The 22,128-nt window shown below is 28.2% G+C and overlaps 1 protein-coding gene across 1 annotated transcript; it reads right to left on the bottom strand.

The window, feature by feature from the left end:
* Positions 1–179: 179 nt before the first annotated feature.
* On the bottom strand, positions 180–7,986 carry LOC113794694 (uncharacterized). The gene is made up of 9 exons (XM_075820106.1): positions 3,752–7,986; positions 3,061–3,567; positions 2,907–2,994; positions 2,756–2,837; positions 2,579–2,685; positions 2,316–2,505; positions 1,772–2,250; positions 1,418–1,688; positions 180–1,337 (listed from the first exon to the last, which is right to left on the bottom strand). Exons 1-9 carry the CDS (start codon positions 7,879–7,881, stop codon positions 433–435), a joined length of 6,759 nt encoding a protein of 2,252 aa, XP_075676221.1. The 5' UTR covers positions 7,882–7,986; the 3' UTR covers positions 180–432.
* Between the last annotated feature and the right edge of the window lie 14,142 nt (positions 7,987–22,128).

Below are 22,128 nucleotides of genomic sequence, written 5' to 3' on the forward strand. Positions count from 1 at the left end.
ATTTTTATAATTAATTATAATTAAGATTTTAAAAAGAATAATAAGAAATGGGTAATTTGAGTGTTTTTTGAGATTCATAATAATACCTTATTAATGCCTTTGTGATCACTATTAAATTGTGAAATGTTTTTTGTTTGTTTGTTTGTTAACTGATTTTTTCAACTGAATTTTGTTTCGAGAGAGAGAGAGAATAAGGGAAAATCGATCAATTGAGTCAATCTGATAATATTTGAAGAGGAGAAGATGAGAGAGAATCACAAATGTGTGTGTGTAGGTGAAAGTAAATTTTTATCAGGTGAAGAAAAAAAAAATACGGTGGATTTTAAAATATGAAAGAAAAAACAAACAAGATGATGATACGTGTGTGTGTATTTATATGCCATATATCAATTCATAAAGTGATTTTGATTGATTGATGTTTTTCAATTTCAATCAATCACTATCTGCATCCGTTTCTGATGTAGCCGAATCATTATTATTATTATTATTCAATAACTGACCACTATGTTTTGATGAATTTTTCATCATTTTCATCATTAAATTACTATTATTATTTGGGCAACATTTTTCAAATTTTGTTCCACCATTAATTTGAATCATATTTTCATCATTATGATTAAGATGTTCATCATCCAGAGCAGCACCAATAATATTATGATTTTTTGATGTTTGACAACAGATTGATTTATTACTACTTGTAGTAGTAGTAGTACAACCACCAGCTTGATCACATGATTGTTGTTTTTGTTTCCAATTTGAATTTTTTTTCAATTTTTTTTCATTCAAATTTATAGATTCCTGATTATCATTATTAATATGATGGCTACTATTTGAATGTGTTCTTGAACGACCTGCTTGTGAACAACCACTACGACCACTTAATTCTGAACTATTATAATGTTCATGATGATGATGATGTTGATGATGGTTTTCAGTACGTTGATCATGACATTTAGTTGTTGTTGTTGTTGTTGTACGTGATTCGGATCCATTATTATCATCATCATCATCATCATCGGTAGAATTATAGCTTGTATTATTACTATGATGATTATGACGATCAGATGAATTACTACCATCACCACCACCACCACTTGCATCATCATTACGTGATGATGATTGACGTACCATTTCTAACATTGATGAATAATTATAATCACAAATCATAAATGGATGTTTTAAACATTCTAATGCTGTTGGTCGTATAGTTGGATTATAATTTAATAATGTTTCCAAAAAATCGGCAAATATATTCGCTACTGGTTTTGGAAATTTATGATTATTAACCAATAATGAATAAATATCATAATCTTCAAATAAACGTTTTAGAAATCGTCCTTTTTTTAAACAAAATAAAAATAAATAAAAACAATATTCAATCAAAATTTCCAATATTAATATAAATCAATATGAATACCTTGATTATCAAAAAATTTTTGCCTTCGTGCACCAGCAAATATAACTTCACGTGGTAATGGTCCTAATAATTCCATCATTCTAGCAATATGATCTTCATCTCTTGTTGTTGATAATGTTGATCGTGGATCGAATAAATAATCACCGGTAGCTAATTCAAATGCTAAACAAGCTACTGACCAAATATCAGCCGATGGACCATAACCGGCACGTAATATCACTTCAGGACTACGATATTGTCGTGTTTGTATGTCTTCAGAATAATGATGATCCTTTGAAAATTGATTTTCAAAACAAAACAAAAAAATTAATGAAACAATCTTAATCGAAAGAATAAAGAATAATAATTATTTACCACCCAACAAGCATTTCCAAGATCACCAATTTTAACACGAACATCACATATTTCAAATGCAGGTTCATTTCCTTTATCTAATTGAAATTCTTTACGTATCCAATGTCGTGATGATTGTAAAATTTCAACAGCAAATTCCGGATAACCAATACCTTCATAATATTTTATATAACCTGGATCATATAACCAGGCAAATTCAGGCATTAATAAATTTTCCATTATAAGTGTATTATTATTATTTGTTTTTGATGAAATCATTTCATCATCTTCACGAATTGAATTTGAATCATCAATATCAACTGATTGTCCATTATCATCATTGTTGATCGAATTTGTATTATTATTATTATTACATGATGTAATTATTGTCGGTGCTGAACTTGTTGTTGATGTTGAACTTGATTTTGTATTTGCTAATTTTTTAGCTTTTTTCTTATTTTTACGACGTAATTTTTTCTTTATACGACGATGTTCAGCTTCTGTTGTAATGAAAATCAAAAAAATTAATTAACCCAGAATAAACAAAACGAAAAAAAATACAAACCAATCTGTGCAACCGGTGCATTCGATTTATATGAAACAGGTAATGGAATATTATTATGTATACGATATAATGCTTTGAATGCTAATTTTTGTGCCATTTCATGACTACCAACTAATAAAACATTTTCTGGTTTTAAATCTGTATGTATAATACCACAAGTATGATGAAGATAATGTAAACCACGTAATACCTTTGATTTGTTTTTTGAATTAAAAAAAAATCAATCAATCGATTAACCATGAACAATAACAGAAACCACTTACCTGTTTAATTATACTTCGTACATTTTCCAATGGTATACCATTATATTGTGATTTTATAATTAAATCTAATAATGTACAACCAAGTACTTCAAAAACCATACAAACATCTTTGAAAAATGAAAAATTATAATTTTATCAGAACAAAAAAAACCAAACAAAATAATAATAATAACTTACGAGATCCATTAATACCATTGATTTGAAAACTATCATACATTTGTACGATCTCTTCATTATGATCCGGATCAGCTTTACGAACCTAATTTTATAAAAAATTTTATAATTTTTCGTTGTAAATTTCAATTTATAAACTTTATAAAACACATACCCTCATTAATAATGTAATTTCATCATGAGCAGTTTCAGTATATTGTCCGGCACTTTTCACTACTTTTATTGCAACAAATATTTTTTCTCTACATTTTTTGAAAAGGAAAAAATTTTTAACACTGGATTACAAAAACAAAACAAAATAAACTTACTTCATATCCCAACAAAGCCAAACAGTAGAAAAATGTCCCCAACCTAATTTAAGTATTGCCGAATATCGACCATTTAAAACATCAAATATTTTTAATGGATGATAACCACCTAATTTATAATCAATTAAATCTTCTTGTTCTTGTTCTTCATCAATATCTTTTTGTTCTTTTATATAACGACGACAAAGATAACTAATTAATTCAATATCTTCTTCATCTTGATCGATAACGTTCGATAAATTTTTTGATGGTGATGATTTTGGTTCTTTTGTAATAACTTGAATCGATGATGATGTTGGATCTGAACCAGGACCAACACCACCACCACAACCAGCACTTGAATTTGATGATAATGATGCTTGTGTTGATAAATGTGGTCCACAAATATCACTTTTAACTTCATATGATTGTTGTTGTTGTTGATTAGCCGGTTGAAATATTTGATTCGGATGATAAATATCCGTTTCACCTGTTCCCATTGCAGCATCCTCAAGGCTAAGTGATTTTCTATATCAAGGAGGGGGAAAAATCAAAGAAAAAATCATTATTAAAATTGAACAAAAAAACCTTTCAAAAATAAAATATTAATATTCTAAAATCCTAAATGGCGTAGCTGATCAAGTTTTTCATTTGGCTCTTTTTTAAAAAATCAGAAACAAAAAATTAATTATCATCATTATGGGAAAAAAACCTTGGATGACGCCAAAAATAACCCGATTGTGATGTTGTTGATGATGCACTAAATATTGTCGGTAATTTACGTCCAGTAGTTTTTATTGTTGGACCATAAAATTGCTGATGTTGATGTGGTTGTTTAAATTGTTGAAAATCATTTTGATTATCAATCAATGAACCGGATCCTTTCCATAATTGTTGATGTTGCTGCTGCTGCTGCTGCTGTTGTTGTTGTAATCTTTGTTTTGCCATTTTAATTGTCGATTCAACATCATGTTCAATATTAATCGATACAGATGAATCCGAATAAGGTGATGGACGATTATGATAATTTAATTGATTCGTTTGATTATTATTATTATTAAAACCTGATATTGATAATTGCATCATTGCCATTGTTGTTGTTGTTGTTGATGGTTTATAATCAACACAATCAACTGAATATTGTTTACGTATCATTTGTTGTTGTTGTTGCTGTTGTTGATGATCAACCGATGATAATCGATGTAAATGATAAATTGATGAATAATGTTGCTGTTGTTGATGAATCGATCCAGTTGTTAATGATGTTTGTGATGTTGTTATCGATGATGATGATAATGATGATTGTGTTACAATTGTTGATTGTTGTTGTTGTTGTTGATAACCTGGTGGTGCCATTATCCAAGCACCCGGTGTTGTTGGTGATGAATGTCTATGTTGTCCAGTCATTAGATTATTATTATTATTTGTTGTCGATGATGATGTTATTGTTGATGATGATAATGATGATAATATTTTTGGCTGTAAATGTTGTTGATGTTGTAAATGTTGATGATGATCATCATCAAATGAATGTGTTAAACGCAATGATGGTACTGATAAACGTGAATTTATCGCATTAACACCGCTATTACTACCACCACTATTTATTGTTTGTTGTTGTTGTTGTTGTTGATGATGATATGAATTTAAACGTGATAAACGTGGATGTTGTGGTGAACGACGAAATAATCTTTGTCTTTGTTTTTGTCCTATTGTTGTTGTTGTTGTTGGTGTTGTTATTAATGTTGTTGTTGTTGCTGTTTTTGATGGTGATTGTAATTGATCATTATTATTATTATTACTATTTATAATCATATTATTAGATGTCGCTATATTATCATCATTATTTTGTTGTCCACTAATACAATTGTTTGCTGTTGTAATTTGTTTATTATTTGCATTGATTAATAATGGTAAACTTTTTATTGTTGGAAGTTGTCTTCTTCGTTGTTGTTGTTGTTGTTGACCAAAATTTGTATCATCAATATTTGCTGTTGTTGTTGTTACTGCTGTAGATTGTTGTTGTTGTTGTTGTTGATGACAAGGCGATAATGAACTATGATTTGGACTTTGATTCTGTAAAAAAATTTGATAATCTTTTGGTGATAATCTTCTATTTGTTGTTGTTGTTGTCGCCGTTGAATTGGATAAACAATCATTCGAAATTGTTGTTGTTATTGTCGATGTTGTTGTTGTTGTTGCTGCTGTTGATAATAAAGATGTTTGTGATTGTGATGATGATGAATATTGTTGTTGTTGGCCATAAATATATGATGATGATCCATATTGATGATTAAAACAAGATTGTTGTTGTTGTTGTTGATAAGAATTATTATTATTATTATGATAATGTACATTTCCAAAACGATCTAATGTTGGCACATCTAATGAATATGATGATTGTATTGGTGGATGATGTTGATTCGAATTATTGATTGGAAAATGTCCACTTCTTGTACTACCACGACGACTATTAGCTAATGATCCTGTTGTTGTTGTTGATCCACCACCAGGACAATAATCATCTTGCTGTTTCCATAATGAATTTGAAATTTGTTGCTGTGCTGTTGATGATGATGATGATGATGAATTAAGAAAAAATTGTTGATTAACTTGTCCATTTGTTGATGGAAATGGTAAATTTTCTAATGATGAACGTTCCATCATTAATGCTAAATTACCTGGATCAATTAAACCGGTACTATATTCATCAACTGATTGTGATGCCATAATTGGTGGTGCTCTTGTTAAACCACCATTATTATTACCGTTAGGGCTATTTATCGATCGATTATTACCACCAACATTAACATTATCATCCAACATAAGATATGGATTTTTTGTAAAATTTAATTTTGGTAATATTCTTGAACCACTTGGTGATATTGAATTATTACCCGATGAATGTTGTTGCTGTTGAGGTGGTGGTGGATAAATATAATGATATGCAGCACTACAATTACTATTATTTGAACTAATACTTGATGTTGATTCATAATGACAACCATTTCCATGTAATTGTTGTTGTTGTTGTAAATTATTTGTATTTGTATTTGTAGAATTGGCCATCATTAATAATAATGATGATGCCGATGAACTTGTACCATAAATTGATGGTGATTTTATTTGCTGTTGTTGTCCATGTCCACCACCATGCTGTAAATGATGATAATGATGCAAACTTAATGAAGATGGATATTGTTGATGATGATAGGCAGATGTTGGTGTTAAATAATGATGATCAAATGATGATTGTCTTAACATTGATCCATTATTATTATTATTATTATTAATATTATCTAATGGTGATCTTCTAATTGGTGAATGTGTTAAATGTAATGGTGATTGTTGCGATTGTTGTTGTCCACCAACAATATTACTACCACCACCAACATTTATAACAGATATTATTGATTGTGATGATGGTTCAGTATTTGAACGTTCAATATTTGGTGGTCTTTTTGAATATTTTAACCAATTTTGTTGTTGTTGTTGTTGTGGATATCCGGATGAATCAACAACAACAAAATGGTCATCATTATCATCGTTATTAATATCAACAATATTGATATTATCTTGCTGTTGATGATTATCGATAAATTGATTTTGTTCATCATCATCATCATTATCATCATGATCACGATGATCAAATGAATAAAGCCTAGATAATTGTTGTCTACGATCTGATGCTGTTATTGGTGAACCATCAATCATTGGTTTTAATGTTGTTTTTGAAAAATCTGTTGTCCTTAAATGATAATCATATGATGAACATAGATCATCATTTTTTTCATCTTTTTGTCCAATTTTTTCATCAACAATTGAAATATCAATAGAAATATTTTCTGAATTATGATTCAGGTGTTTTTCCTGTTGTTGTTCAAAACGTAATACCAATTCATCAAATTGTGGTTCATTATTTTTTAAATATGGATACATTGATTGTTGATCAATTTTCAATGGACGACGATTACGACGACGACGATGACGACTATGAATATTTTTTCTTTGTTTTGGTGATTGTTGTTGTTTATTTAAATTGGTTGATTTTACAGTTAAAAATTGTTGTTGTTGTTGATAATGATTATATTGTTTTTGTAATGATTTTTGTTCATCATTTGTTATCATTTGTATTCTTGATGGACGACTTTGATATCGTCGATATGCGGCTGATGCTAAATTCTGTAAATCTTTTTCCACCTCTTCTTCCTCATGTTGTTGTTGTTGTTTTGTTTGTGGCGGAATAGCTGCCGAATATTTTATAAGCTCGATTCCATTATCATCATTATCATCATCATCATCGTCGTCGTCGTCGTCTTCGTCATCATCATCATCTTCATCTTCATCAACAACAACAATATTCTTATTCAATTTTGGTATTATTGGATGTTGTGGTGATTTTTGTGGTACACTATATTCATATTGATGACGATAATTTTGTTGTTGTTGTTGTTGTTGTTTTAAATTATCAAACATGGCGATTGTTGGCGATAATGGTCTTGTTGATTGTAAATTTTTTCTACCATTATTATTATTATGTTGTTGATTATCACGTGATGATTTTATTATCGGATTTTTATTACCATCATCATTAATCGGTTTCGATTCTGTTAATGATAATAACGATGATGATGATGATGATGATGACGAGGACGAAGATGATGATGATAAATTTTTTTTATTATTAATCATCATTATTTTTTGATGATTTATTAGTTTTTGGTTGGCAGTATTATTATTATTGTTGTTTGAATTATTGCCACCACCACCACCATTATTACCAATCCACCAACATTTTGCTGAACGAAAATATTTTTGTGCACGATCTTGAAATCGATCCATAATAATTGATTTTGTTTGTTTTGTTTTTTCGTGTTTAATTAAAAAATTTTGTTTGTTTGTTATGTAATTTTCTGATTAATCAATCAATATCCAGGCGCAAGAAAAAAAGAGTTGAAAGTGAAAATGAAAGTGAAAGAGTTGATTCAACTAATTAATTATCAAATGTTTGTTTGTTCGGTTTTTAAGTGCAATGTTTTTTTGTTTTTTGTTTTCCCGAGATGAAATTTTCAAATTTTTTTTCAGAATTTTTTGGTTCCAGGCGTGATTGATGAATGAATGAATCGAATGTGATAATGTAAACTTTTTGCAGTAACGTTTTATATGAATGACAAAATATTTTTTTGTTAACAAATTTAAAAAAAAAATAAAGACTTTTTTGTTTCAATTACAAATAAAATTTAAAAAACAACAACAAAGATGATGAAAAACAAGAAAGAAGAAGGGGTCAGAGAGAATTAAAAAATCACAGAATATTTTCCACAAAAGTTTCAATAAGTTTTTAGTTTTTTCCTGTTTTGTTCATGATTAACTAAATTAAAATATCGTAAAAATTTCGCTTTTTTTTCGTTTTTTCATGATTTTCGATCATTATCTTCATCATCATCATCGTTTGTATTGTTTTTCATGTTTTGGTTTGTGATATTTCTAAATTCCGGGAATTTCGAATGGTTGTTAAATTGAGAATGGAAGCAAAGATAGGAAGGAAGAGAGAGAGAGAGAGAGAGAGAGAGAGAGAGAGAGAGAGAGAGAGAGAGAGAGAGAAAGTAAAAAAAACAATTAAAATCGTTTATGATTCGGTGGTTACAGGTAGACAGGTAGGCAGGTAGATCGTTACTATTATGATGATGATGATAATGAAATGAGTGAATGAAATGAATGTTTCTTTTCTTTTCTTTGATTTGATTTTGTTTGGTTTGTTTGTTTACACAGAATTTTTTTTTCTTTCATTCTCGGTAGATTCATTTGTAATTGAATGAAAATGTAACTTTTTTTCATTCTTTGCAAACATTTACCTTGTATGTGTGAATGAAATAAATAAAACGATTTCTTTTTTGGCCGAAAAAAAAACAATTTTCGGCAAAATATATTGGCAATCAAATTTATTCATCACTTTTTTGCTTCCAAAAAAGTTTAAGCAGGAAAAATTTCCGAGCAAGTACACAAGGAATGTTCCCGAGAATTTGCAGAATTTTTTTAAAATTCAAATGAAAAATTCTTGAAATTTTGGAGAGAAAATGAAAAACATTTCAAACATTCATCATCATCAGCAACAAGGGAACGAAAATTTATGAATAATAAAAAAAGAAAAGATTTTTATAAAAAATCCAGCTCAAGAAACTTATTATACGACTTTCTTCAATGTTTTTTTTTGTTTTTCAACCCAAAAACAACATTAAAGATTCAACCAAAATCTTTTCACATTCTGTTTTCACCCAAGATTACCAAAACGAAAAATGATTTAATATTTTAAAAGGCTTAAATATGTTTTTGCTTTTGAAAAACATCCTACAGAAAAAAATTCTTGAAAGTCATCAAAAATGATGAATTAACTGTGAAAAAACACTGTTTTTTGGAAAAGTTTCCGAAAACATTTTTTCCGGGAAAATTCTCGGAAAAAATGACCAGAAAAAAAAGGTTTTTTTACCACACACAAAAACGAATTTCTCCATCAATTGATCATCAATTATTTTTCTAGACAGAATTTCTTTCTTTTTGCTTTTACAATTGAATAACAATCAATTTTCTTTGTTTCTGCCTGTCTTTCGTTACTTATTTACTTATTCTTCTTCTTTTTTTAAACATCTTTTCGAAAATAACAACCATTTCTAAAGTATAAAACAAAAACTAATTGCAAAAGAAAACAACGAAAAAATAAACGTTCAAATTCAAACTCATTGCCAATGTTTGGACGAAAAAAGAAAAATGTTGACCATTTGAACATATGAGGCTGACCATTTTTCGTTTTGTTTGTCTGTTTTTCAATTTACGTTTTTTTGTTTTTCAATTTTTTTTCATGGTCACAGTCAACCTAACCTAATCGACCTTTGACTTTTCTGTTTTTAAAAAATTTCAATTAAACAAAATGAAAAAAACAAAATTCATTACTTCATTGAATAATTAAAAAAAAAATGAAAAATTTTCACCGAGAATTCCTACGAAACAAAACAAAAACAGAAAAATTTCATAAATAATTCCCCATTCATGCCATTACATTAAAATTTTATTTCATTTACACTGCCTGCCTATTTTCACATTATATATTTCAACCAGCGACCAACCAAACAACAACAGAGAAGAGATCCAGGACAAAAACAAATTTTCGTAATGAATAAATTGAAATTGAACAAAACAAAAAAAAGTAGTAGAAAATTCATCAAGAGAAAAACAAAACAAAAATTCAAAAAATTCAACAACAATGATGATGATGATGACAAAAACAAAATTCTTGTTTTGTTTTGGACTTTTTTTTCCATTCATTTTTTCCAATGTTGATGATGGTTATTATTATCAAAAAAAAATCCCTATTGTGTATATCAAACTAAAAAAACATGACACGACTGAACAACAAAACAACAAAGAGAATTACATAATGTGTATGTGTCTATCATGTAGAAATAGTTGAAAAAGAAGAAGAAGAAAAATAAATAAATAAATAATGGCCAAACAAACATTTTTTTTTGGCTACTTGTTTTCTACTTTGGCTATTTTCACCTTTATGGATCAGAAAATATATTTTTTTTTTGCTTCAATATTTTATATGATTTTGTTTGGCTTGTTGTTGTTGTTGTTGTCAAGATAACAATGATTATATAATGATGACATTTTGTTGTTGTTTGGTTGATGGTCTTGGTAACTATGTCGACCGAAACAAACATACAATACAATATCTGATGTGTGCTTGTATATATATGGTGTTTACTAGCAAAAATTCTTGTTCTATATAAACCCAAATAGCTGAACAAAAAACTGATGATGATGATAATAATAATGATGATAGTAAACAACAACAACAACAACAATGATAATGATAATGTATGAATTTTGTTGTTGTTGTTGTTGTTGTCATTATTTATTTTCTTTTAGGTCTTGAATGGAAATAATGATGATGATGATACCATAGGGTTAACAACAACAACAACAACAACTGAATGAAAAAAAACTAAGAATTTTTCGTTTTTTCTATTTTCGATTCACTTGTATTTCATTGAATTAAAAACAATAAATCAATGAAGATCTGGAAACAAACAGAAACAAAAACATCTGTAAATGACAACAATTCAATAATCAGAATCAAGGATGATAATGATAATAATAATAGAGGTTAGGTTGGGTTGAAAAATTCTTTGATTTTTTTTCCATACACCAGTTTTATAATCTAATCTAACCTAACCCAAACAAATCAACAGAAACAAAATACTATTCACACCTATATTGTTCTTCAATTATTTCTCTGTAAAAATTATGACATTTTCAAAAGAAGAAGAAAAAGAAAAAAGAAATGAATATGAATGAGAAATTAGAATATTCTTTTCTTTTCATTCATTGGTTTAATGGAATTTTTCTGGTTGTCATTTTCATTTGCTTGCTTGTTTGGTTTGTTTTTTTGTTTTTTTTGTCATTTACAATACGTTTAACATGTTTTGTGTATGTATAGTAAAATAGAAAAAGCATTCAATGAAATGAACATTATATGTCAACATCAAACGAAAAAAAATGGAAAAAATCATCATAATCATGATGATAATTAACCTTTGAGTGTGTATGCGTGTTAACAAAAAAAAAGTTTATTCTTGTTTGGGTCAAAATTGGGATATTTTGGCAATCTGATGTACCCAATTTCCACTCTCTTCATTCTTATACATTGACCAAAAAAGATCCACACAAAAAAACGACTATTTCAACTCATTTGCATCTTTTTTTTCTTTCCTTTATTCGAATTCTTATCATCATTATTATCATTCTAACACAATTGGATTCAGTATGATGTTTTTGTGTTTTGTTTTGGTGTGAAAAGAAAGAAAGAAAGAAAGAAAGAAAGAAAGAAAGAAAAGAATATTCTTCTTTTCTTCTTATTATTCGTTTTTTTTTCTCCTTTAGGATTTTCAATTACAATAATCAAATCAGAATTTAGGCAAATAATAAAAGGAATAAAAGAAGAATAAGATTATTTCACACACACAAATCATAAAATAATAAAAGAACAAAGACGATTTTGTCCATTTCATTTTCAATATAATCAGATTCAGATTCTACCACCACCACCATCGTCATTATCCACCCACAAACACCCATACAGACACACAGACAGACACACACACAAAACATTTTTACAAATATTATTTACAAATTTACAACCAAAACAAAGAATAAAAAACCATGTTAAGGTTCTTTAGGTAATTAATGTTTGCTTGCTTTTATTCTGTTATATATCTCGAATAATAATAATGATTATAATTATAATAATTATTTTCGGTTATTAACAAAATGAAAAAGACCTAATCGTAGACACACACACCATTCATATATAAAGTAAAATGAAGAAGAAGAAGAAATCTAGACACAAACATTGAAGATTGATTAGATTTTTGTTTTTTCCTGCTACACAGTTTTTCATTTTGGTTTGGTTTTTTTCTCGGGTATCTTCGATGGACGAAGAGAGAGAGAGAGAGAGAGAGAGAGAGACTGATAGAAAACATGAACAACAAGAAAGTGTCCAGTAATGAATAAATGAATGAATGGATGATGGAAAAAAACCTTGAAAACATCAACAACAACAACAACAACAACAACATAAGCGAATGTGATGCAAAATAATCGATAGAGTTTCAGTTTTTGGAAAACAGGTATTCCAGGCATTTTTTTTTCTTGTTGTTGTTGTTTTTGTTTACCTATTTGACAACAACAACAACAACATCTAGATTGAAATTGAATCAAATTAATGAATTAGTTTTTTTTCCTGGATAAATTCCAATCAGAAAAAAAAACGAAAAAAAAACTTTTTCATTTTTGTCTGGTGAAAAATTCGCAAAAAAAACAAATTTTGCATCCCGTTTTTTTCTCCCGCATCATTTTTTGTTTTGTTTTGTTTTCATTTGGTTAAACGAATTATTTTCGATTAACCAAAAAACAACAACAACAACAAAGCAAACATAAAACAAACAAACCAAACATCGATTAGTTTAGTTCCAAGATATACAGGATGTTTAAATAACCACCAAACCGAAAAAACCTGTAATAACACATCCTGTATCCAAAACTGAACGAACGAATGGAAAAAATATTTAATATTAAAACCGGATAGATAGACCAGAGAAGATAATGAAGAAAAAAAGAAGATCTTTTGATTCTTCTTCGATCTAGGCCAAGGATAATTTGATTCCGATTAAGTTTCTTCTCAAACTGAAAAAAAAACATTTGTCATATGATGATGATATTCTGGTCGAGAAATTAGACAAACAAAAACTTATTTTTTTCCTTTCAAAAAACAAAGAAAAAATTCAATTCAGGTGTTTTTTCAGGTAACGCTTTCCATAGGGTCAAACATGTTGTTTTTTTTGAGTTTTTTTTTTCTCCTGGTTAGTCAAATATGGATAATGTTGTTTAAAATCATTCAAGCATTCAACCGAATAAACATACAACAGCAGCCATGCTGAAAAACAAAATCCAAAACGAAAAGCATAAGCAAAACATTCGAATTATACACATAATCAGTTGAAATTGAGTTTGAATCTTGGTGATGACTTAACAACAACAACAACAACAACAACAACAAATCTTATTCTGGCTGGTTGTGAAAATTGAAAAAAAACCGAGAAAAAAAAGAAGAATCCAAAAACCAAAAACAAACTGAAAAAAACAACAAAGTAAATATAGAAAAACGAAAACAAAAAACAAAGAAAAAAATATGAAAACGAAACGAAAATCAAAGTCAAAACCAGAAATCCTGTAAATAAAGTTTATTTTCAGTTTTTTCTTCATTTCCGTCTTTATTCTATTTTTTGCTTGTTTGTTTGTTTCACACTTTCAAACACAGTACACACAGAGAGATTTTCTTTATCTGGATTTATTCTCACACTATTTCAACATTTATATAAACGAAAAAAAAAGAAAGCCAAAAGGCGAAGAAAAAGGCGATAAAAAACAAAGCAAAAAAAGGCCAAAAAAGGCAAAGAAAACATTGATTAATTCATATTAAATGAACAAACACAAAGTCAAAGAAATATATTTTTTGTTTTGTTTTTTGTTTTGATCAATGAAGCGTACACATTGAACACATTTCTAATAATTTGTTAATGAAACAAACAAAAAACAAAAAACAAAATGATAATATTTCCGGCTGAAATGAATGAAAAAAATTGACAGTTTTTTTTGGAAAAAAACAACAAAATCTTTCAAGAAAAAAAAATAAAGTTTTTCTTCGAAAAAAATCAAAACGATCCAAACGTCAAAATACAGCAAATGAAAATGGGAAAAAAATTCTAGTTCAATTCTCGACACACACACACAAAATAGACGGAACAAACGAACGACTACCTACACAGAGAGAGAGAGAGAGAGAGAGAGAGAGAGAGAGAGAGAGAGAGAGAGAGAGAGAGAGAGAGAGAGAGAGAGAATTTCATTAGGTAAATTAATGTAACAAAATATTGATGAAATGAAATGAAAAAAAATGTAATGGATTCTGATAAAGTTTTTCCGTATAGTTTTTCACTGTGTGTGTGGGTGTCCGTGCTGTTAAAAAAAAAAAGACTATTATCGAACAACAACAACAACAACAAGAATATTCCATACAACCAGAATTTTCTTCATTTCTTCATTCATTTACTGATAAGAATTATCATTTTTTTTTTTGCTTTTCTCATTTGATACGGGAAATCTGTCCGTCTCTCTGTGTGTGTTTTTATGGAGAAAACAACATCAACGAAATCAACAAAAATTGAATAAATTTTTTTTCATTCACAAAATTGAATGTTTTGTTTTCATTCATTCATTCATTCATTTTGGATTCGTTCAAGTTTCAAAAAATGACAAAAATATACACATTTCCATATGGAATATTTTCAAAATATTCAAAAAAAAACATTAAAAGAATTCATTTGTAATTTATTGTTTTTCATTATAATTGATGAAATAACAATGAAGAAAAACAATGACAAAAACTGACATATACACACACCAGCAAGCAACATACACCCAAGGGAATAATTTTGGTCGAAATAGACAGAAAAATTATTCCATTAATGAATGATGAATGTTTTAATATTGATAAAATGAATTTTTGGGAGACGAACGAGAAAAAAAACAGAATCATTTAGAAAATTCACAATGGAAACAATGTTTTTTTTTTGTATTTTGATTTCAATTTTATGCTCATTTTCATTAACATCATCATCAACATTAACAACGATCGGTTGTTTGGTGAGAAAAGGGTTAAATTGAGAGACCAAGGAATGGATAACAAAAAGTTACAAACTTACAAATTAAGTAAAGAAAAAGGCACATTTTTTTTATTGTTTCGTAAATAAATAAATAAAGACCACTCGTTGAATGTTGATTTTTTTTTTTTTTTTTGGTTCAAGTTTATCGATTGATCGATCTATCCATCGATTGATTGATTGATAAAATAAAATTGAAAAACCGAAAAACAAAAAACAGAAAAAACGAAACGAAATTTTCGTCACAAAATCACAGTCAGAAAAAAAAGCGCACATAAACAAACAAAACACACAAAACAAAAGAAACACTTGAAGTAAATTGTGAAAAGAATCTTTTTTTGAAAGAATTTTTTTTTTATTTGCGGGTTTGTCGAAATAGAAATCGGAACAAACCATATGTGTGTGTGTCTGTGGAATTCAAAGAATCATATGATGATGCACAAACCAGAAAAATCAAAAAAAAAAATCAAGATTGCAGCCAGTTTTGGGTTTTTTTTTTGATTTCAGATTGAAATGGAAATACACGAATAAGAATTACACAAATAAAGATGGAAAATGTTTGTTTTTTGCTTAGAAAAAATAAGATTTTTTGGTTTCGTAATTGGTTTGTAGTTGTAGCTGGATCGATAAATTTGTTGTTGTTGTTGAATTTTAAAAACAACAACAACAACAACAAATAATAGTTGGATTTTTTTTGAAAATTATGAAAATTCTATATTCACATAAATAAACAAACAAACACTACACACCACATACTTGGCATACATCCAGTGTAAACGATTTCATCATATAAAGAATCGAGAATCCAGAATCGAAATGAAAGAATCGTGTGTGTTGTGTGTATGCTTGTGTAGTTTGTGGGTATATAACGGACAACAACAAAAAACTTCAAGCAAGCAAAAATACAATAAAATTTTGTGTGTGTGTTATAAATCGAATCTTGACAAAAGTAAGCAAGCAAACAAGCAAAAGATAGATAACAAACACACACAAAAAACCAAAAATTTAGATTCAATTGGATTCTTGTAATAAATGAACCACCAAAGAAACAAAAAAAAATCAATTGTACGCATGTAAAATACACACACACGATGACGACAACCACACACAGAATCAAACGAAGAATATTTAAAGAATCTAAAAACTACATTAGATAGTTAATAGAGTGGGAGAGAGAGAAAGAGAGAGAATATAGTGTGATCCAGAATATTTCCATTCACTCACTCTCTTTGGGTTTTTTTCTCTTTCTCTCTCTCTCTCTCCATTTGTGGAGCAAACTCAATCAAATATCATATATCCTAGTTTGGTCGATTGGTTGGTTGGTTAGTTGAAAAAACTAGAATAAAAAATACAATGAAAGTGAAGCAACAAAAAAAAAATTTTTTTTTTTTTTTGATAACAAAAAACAGATTCTGGTTCTTTGGCCTCAACCAACCAGAAAAGAAAAATAAGGTTACTAGAATTTGACTTGAAAATGAAATGAAATGAATTTTTTTCCTTTTTTCTTTGCGTTTTTCTTCGTTTGTTTTTTCAAAAGCGACAAAAAAAATTTTTTTTCCAATCAAATTCATTCAGCTAAAAAAAACAGAAATATATTTTCATTCGACACGCACTTTATGAAACACCCCAACAATATATAATGAAATTATGAAAATTGAGAAAACAAAAAATGAAACATATAATATCATTTAAAAGGAACTATGGGGGAGGAGGTGGAGGGGTGGAAATAGTGGAAAAAAAACAAACCAAAAATATTATTCCAGTACCACACACACACACACACACACACACACACAAACGGCAATATGGTGAAAAGACACGCACACCAAACAGAAAAAAAAAGAAATATCCCAGGTAAAATATCCCAGGTATATAGTCTTTCTCTCTCTCTCTCTCTCTCTCTCTCTCCCTCGCTATCAAAAAAGAAAAAATTTTTCTTTCATTTTCCAAAACTGACAATTTTCGTTTCTGAATTTGAAAAAAAGAAAAATAAAATCCCAATCGAAAGCACCTGAAAAACACAACAGCCAAGTGCCAAGTGCCAAATACAAATAGACAAATACACAAAGTTTGCGATCGAAAACAAATTAAATAATTGATATGATTGATATGTGGGTAACATCTTCCTTTTGATCCGTTTTTTTTCTGGTTACCAAAGAGGCAAATTGTAAAAATGAAGGAAAACAAAAACGGAAGTTTAGTTAATCAAATTATTTGACAAGTGAATCGGACTGAAGTGTTCAATCAATGTTTTTCTGATGGTTTTTTCCGAAGAAAATTCAAACATCATCATCATCATAATGCCTATAAGGCAAACAAACAAACAACACATACACAGAGTATGTTATTGGATTTTTCTAGCCAAAGTCTGTCTGCGCAAATGAATGAATGAATGAATGAAAAGGAGAATTTCAATTTCAATTTTCATTCATTCAATTAATTGTTTTTCAATCTAATTAGACAGAAAATGTTTTTTGTTCATTTACATTTTGTTTTGGATGAAAATAGCCGAATGTATGCATGATATAATGTATGATGATGATGATGATCAATATTTGTCGAGAAATTACAAAAAAAAAAAAAAAAAAAAAATACATTAAACGCCTACGCAAATTACCACTACCGCTACCACTAGAATTTTGATAATCATCATCATCAATTTCATTTAAAAGGAAGTAGTGGTGATGATGATGATGGTGGTTAGTGATAATTGATGATAAACAGTGTGATAAACATACAAACAAAGAGAGAGAGGGGGAAATGTCAGAAAATTTTCTCAAGAATTTTTGAAAAAAAAAGAGCAAAGATGAAGTGAAACAAGGTAAGTAAAGTGTGTATATGGGTGGATCAAAATAGTGGAAAAAAAAGATCATTATCATCATTAGAATGAAAAAAAAATTTGAAAAGAAAACCATAGACAGATATGAGAAAAAATAGAAGAGAGATAAAGATGTCATTTTTTTTTTTTTGGTTGAAAAAAAATTGTTATGTCATGTTTTTTTTTTCTCAAGAATTTTCACTATAGTTTTATTACTTCTTCAACCGAAGATGAGAGAGAAAAAAGAAAATCGATATTCCTACTTTATCATTTTTTTCGTTGGTTGTTTGGTTTGATTGACGGTTATATGTCTATAGAAAACGAAAGAGAGTGAGGAAAAGCTATTAAGAAAATTTCCTTATTTTCGTTTTCTCTCAAAACATACTTTAAACAGACAACAAACAACAAACAAAAAAAACATTAAACATTAAGAAGATGAACTTGGAAAACTTGGAGAAAAAAAAAACTTGAAAAAACTGGATGAAAATGAAGAAAAAAAATCGATTTTTGATTGACGATTCTGTAACAACAACCTTGAATATAGAGAAAAAAAAAATTCGTAGTTTTCGATTTCATCATCATCTCGAAGAAGAAGAAGAAGAAGAAAATTCATTTCAATTCAATTAATCATTAATCATTTTAGCTTGGTGGCCAAAACTAATCGATCCAAAAAAAGATTATTACATTTCCATTTCCATAATATCCATTATTATCCTGAAAACCAAACAACAAACAAACGAAAAATGACAACCGAAAAAAAGATAATAGCAGCAGCTAAATTTGTAAAGGAAATCTATAACCAAGTAAAATCCGATTATCATTTTAGAGATACAGAGAGTGAGTAAGTGTAGGAGTGTTAAGTAAATCAAATAACAAATCTTATTATTATGATTCTGGAATTTATTTCATTGTTTCTTTTTTTATTATCATCATTGAAATAAACGACTGTGAAGAAGAAACCAGAAAAAAACCACAAACATTTGTTTGTGGTTTTCACACCAGAAACAAACAAACAAATATGTGAATGACAACTTGACAAACCAAGAAAAAAAAACCATTTTGTAATGGATGTGACAATACGAATTTTTGATGAATTGAATAAAAAATGCTTTCAGTTTTTTGGCTAAGAATTTCTTTCTTTTCCATAACCCAAACAAAAAAATGATAACTGACAGAATTTGTTTCATATTTTTGGAAGTTCAGAAAGAAAAACAGTGAAAAATCAATCAATCAAACAAACGAAAACCAAAACATCGTTATTCAAAATCGTAATGCGTGCGTGTCCTGTATTGTGTTGTGTCGTGTCGTGTTGACAATAATAATAATAATAATAACCCGAAAATAAACGGGAAATTTTTTACGGAAATTATTATTACCGTTACGGTTATTATTAACCGAAAAGAAATATAATAATAATAATCTTTAAAACTGATTTTTTGTTTTCCTTTACACTTCATAACAACAACAACAACAGCAACAACGAATGTAACGGTTGTTATGGAAAGCTCATTTCTTAATCAAGATGAAGAATTCTACAAAAAAAAATGAGATAAAAGTATATTCCGGTTGGCTCCAGGATGAATAATGATGATGATGATGATCCAAAGATAAAAAAACTGGGTACAATATCCGGTTATCATCATTATACATAACCGGAATTTCAGTCTTTTTTTATTTTTATTCTCGAATCTTAAATTAGAAAATATTTTCTTCTTGAATAACCGTTATTTGTGTAAGGGACATTTTTTTTTTTTAATATTAACATTCGTTTTCTCTGCGGGTGTATTTTTATCTATAGAGGAAAAAATCGTTGCTGTAAATAATAAAAAAAAAAACCGAAAATGAATCAAGATTCCACTACTGCTTCTTCTTTGATATATTTACCGATTCAAAAACAGACAAAACAAACAAACAAACAAGAAGAATATTATTTAAAGAATTCCAAAGAAGTAGTTGATGCTTGTTTGTTTGTTTTTTTGTATATGATTCTGATGCGTTTTTTTCTTGAAATATATATCCTATATTAATTCAATTAAATGTTTACATTACGATCAGAAAGAAAGAAAGAAAGAAAAAACATTTTCTTGCAAAAGAAATTTTCCCGGAAAATTCAAAAAAATCCAAAAAACTTTCCTTCAAATGAAACCCAAACGGTCAAAATGTCGAATGTCAAAAATCAACCATGATGATGATGATGATGATAAAAAACAACAACAAGAATTTACTGGGAAAAAAAAAGATTTTCCAATATGAAAATCCTACGATTTTGTTTTTACTTATTTAGATTTCCTTCATTGATTTATTACAAAATTATTTTCTTCTTCTTCTTCGTCTTTCAGATAGAATTCATATCCAAAAACATCAAACATCATTTATTATTGAATAAAATGATTGGAAACGAAATAACAAAACGAAAAACGAAAAAATCAAATCAAAAAATCAAATGAATTATTCAATAATTTCCATTGATGATGATGATGATTGAATATCAAGCAAACATATGGAATTTTTTTTTCTTTCGAAAAAACATCGAAACGAGCAAACAAAACAAAACATTATCCATTAAGACGCCCACACTATTAGTGAAATTCTTTGTGATGGAATATCGAATTGGATTTTTTTGTTCGTTGTTTTTTCTGTCGAATCGAAAATAAATTGGAAAAAACAACAAGAAAATAAATAATTACGGATTTTGGATAATTGAAAATCGGATAACCAATGTTTGTGTTCGATGTTTGCCTGACAACAAACATCAAACAAGCATTTTTCAATCGATCGAAACGCACAAAAATCTACCTGGAAGCCATGAAAAGAAAATTTGTTTTTTCAATCTTTTTTTCTTTGTTGAAATAAGAAAAAAAAACAAAATTTCAAAATCAATTTTTCAATCTGGTTGGTTTTTGCTCTTCAGAATATTCTCTTTTTTTTAAATTAGTTTTTTTTTTGCAACTTGAAAAAAATAATGAATGGTGGTTGGAGTAAAGAATTCGGGAAAAGTTTTCGTCAGTTTTTTTTCTTCAAAAGAAGAAAAACTTTCCAGCAATAAATTATCTTTCATCATCTTTTATCATTAGAAATAATTGATGACAAGTTGATCGAATGAAAAACTTTTAAAAAAACTCTGTCAAAATAGCCAAATTCTGAGAGAGAAAAAACATGAAATGAAATGACATAAAAAGCTCTTAGGTTTTTTTCATTTGTTAGTTTTACCTTGAAAACCTGAATATCCATGACCTAAAACGATCAATTGGATCGATTTGTTTGCACTACGCTTACCTGGCATACATACCTGGTCGGTTTTTTCTGTCTATCATCATTATTATTATTATGAATAATGTTGTTGTATTTTTTTCTGTAATTTTGTAATTTTCTTCTTCAATTTATAATGATAAAAATAAAGATTATAATCGATATTAGTTATCGATTATAATCATTTTCCTTAGTGGTTTTTTTTCCATCATCATCATCATCATCAATTATAATTTGGTTTCCGGTTTTTAGATTATAAGATAACCTTGTAATTTAAACATTAACTCATTATTGATTTATTGATTATAAATACAGAAAAATTGAAAATCAAAAATCAATAATCAATCAATTTGATCAAGATCAAGAATAATTAATGAAACCACCCTCATGATCATTCATATTTTAAAAAACCGGAAAAAGAGTTGAGTAAAAAAATTTGTCAACATCATCATCGATTGATTGATTGATTATCGATTAATCGATTAATGGAAAAATTAAATTTCCAACAATCGAAAGAAGATCGAAAGGAAAAAAAACAGATTGGAATTTTCTCTCGATTTGGGATGTATCCAATCAAATCGATTGAATCGATCGATACAATCGATACATCTAATACATCAAAAGCAAAATTGATCCAAACGAATTAATCATGATCATCATCATTATCATCAGTGTAGGTTGATGTTTCTATTCCATCCATGCCATTTTCATTTCTCCATTACCATCAAGCAAAGCAAAGTAAAAAAC

Source organism: Dermatophagoides pteronyssinus, unplaced genomic scaffold (genome assembly GCF_027571235.1).
Source record: "Dermatophagoides pteronyssinus isolate colony J.1.1.1.1 unplaced genomic scaffold, Derpt_VIB-CSIC_2022.12 sq0005, whole genome shotgun sequence".
Taxonomy (NCBI): domain Eukaryota; kingdom Metazoa; phylum Arthropoda; class Arachnida; order Sarcoptiformes; family Pyroglyphidae; genus Dermatophagoides; species Dermatophagoides pteronyssinus.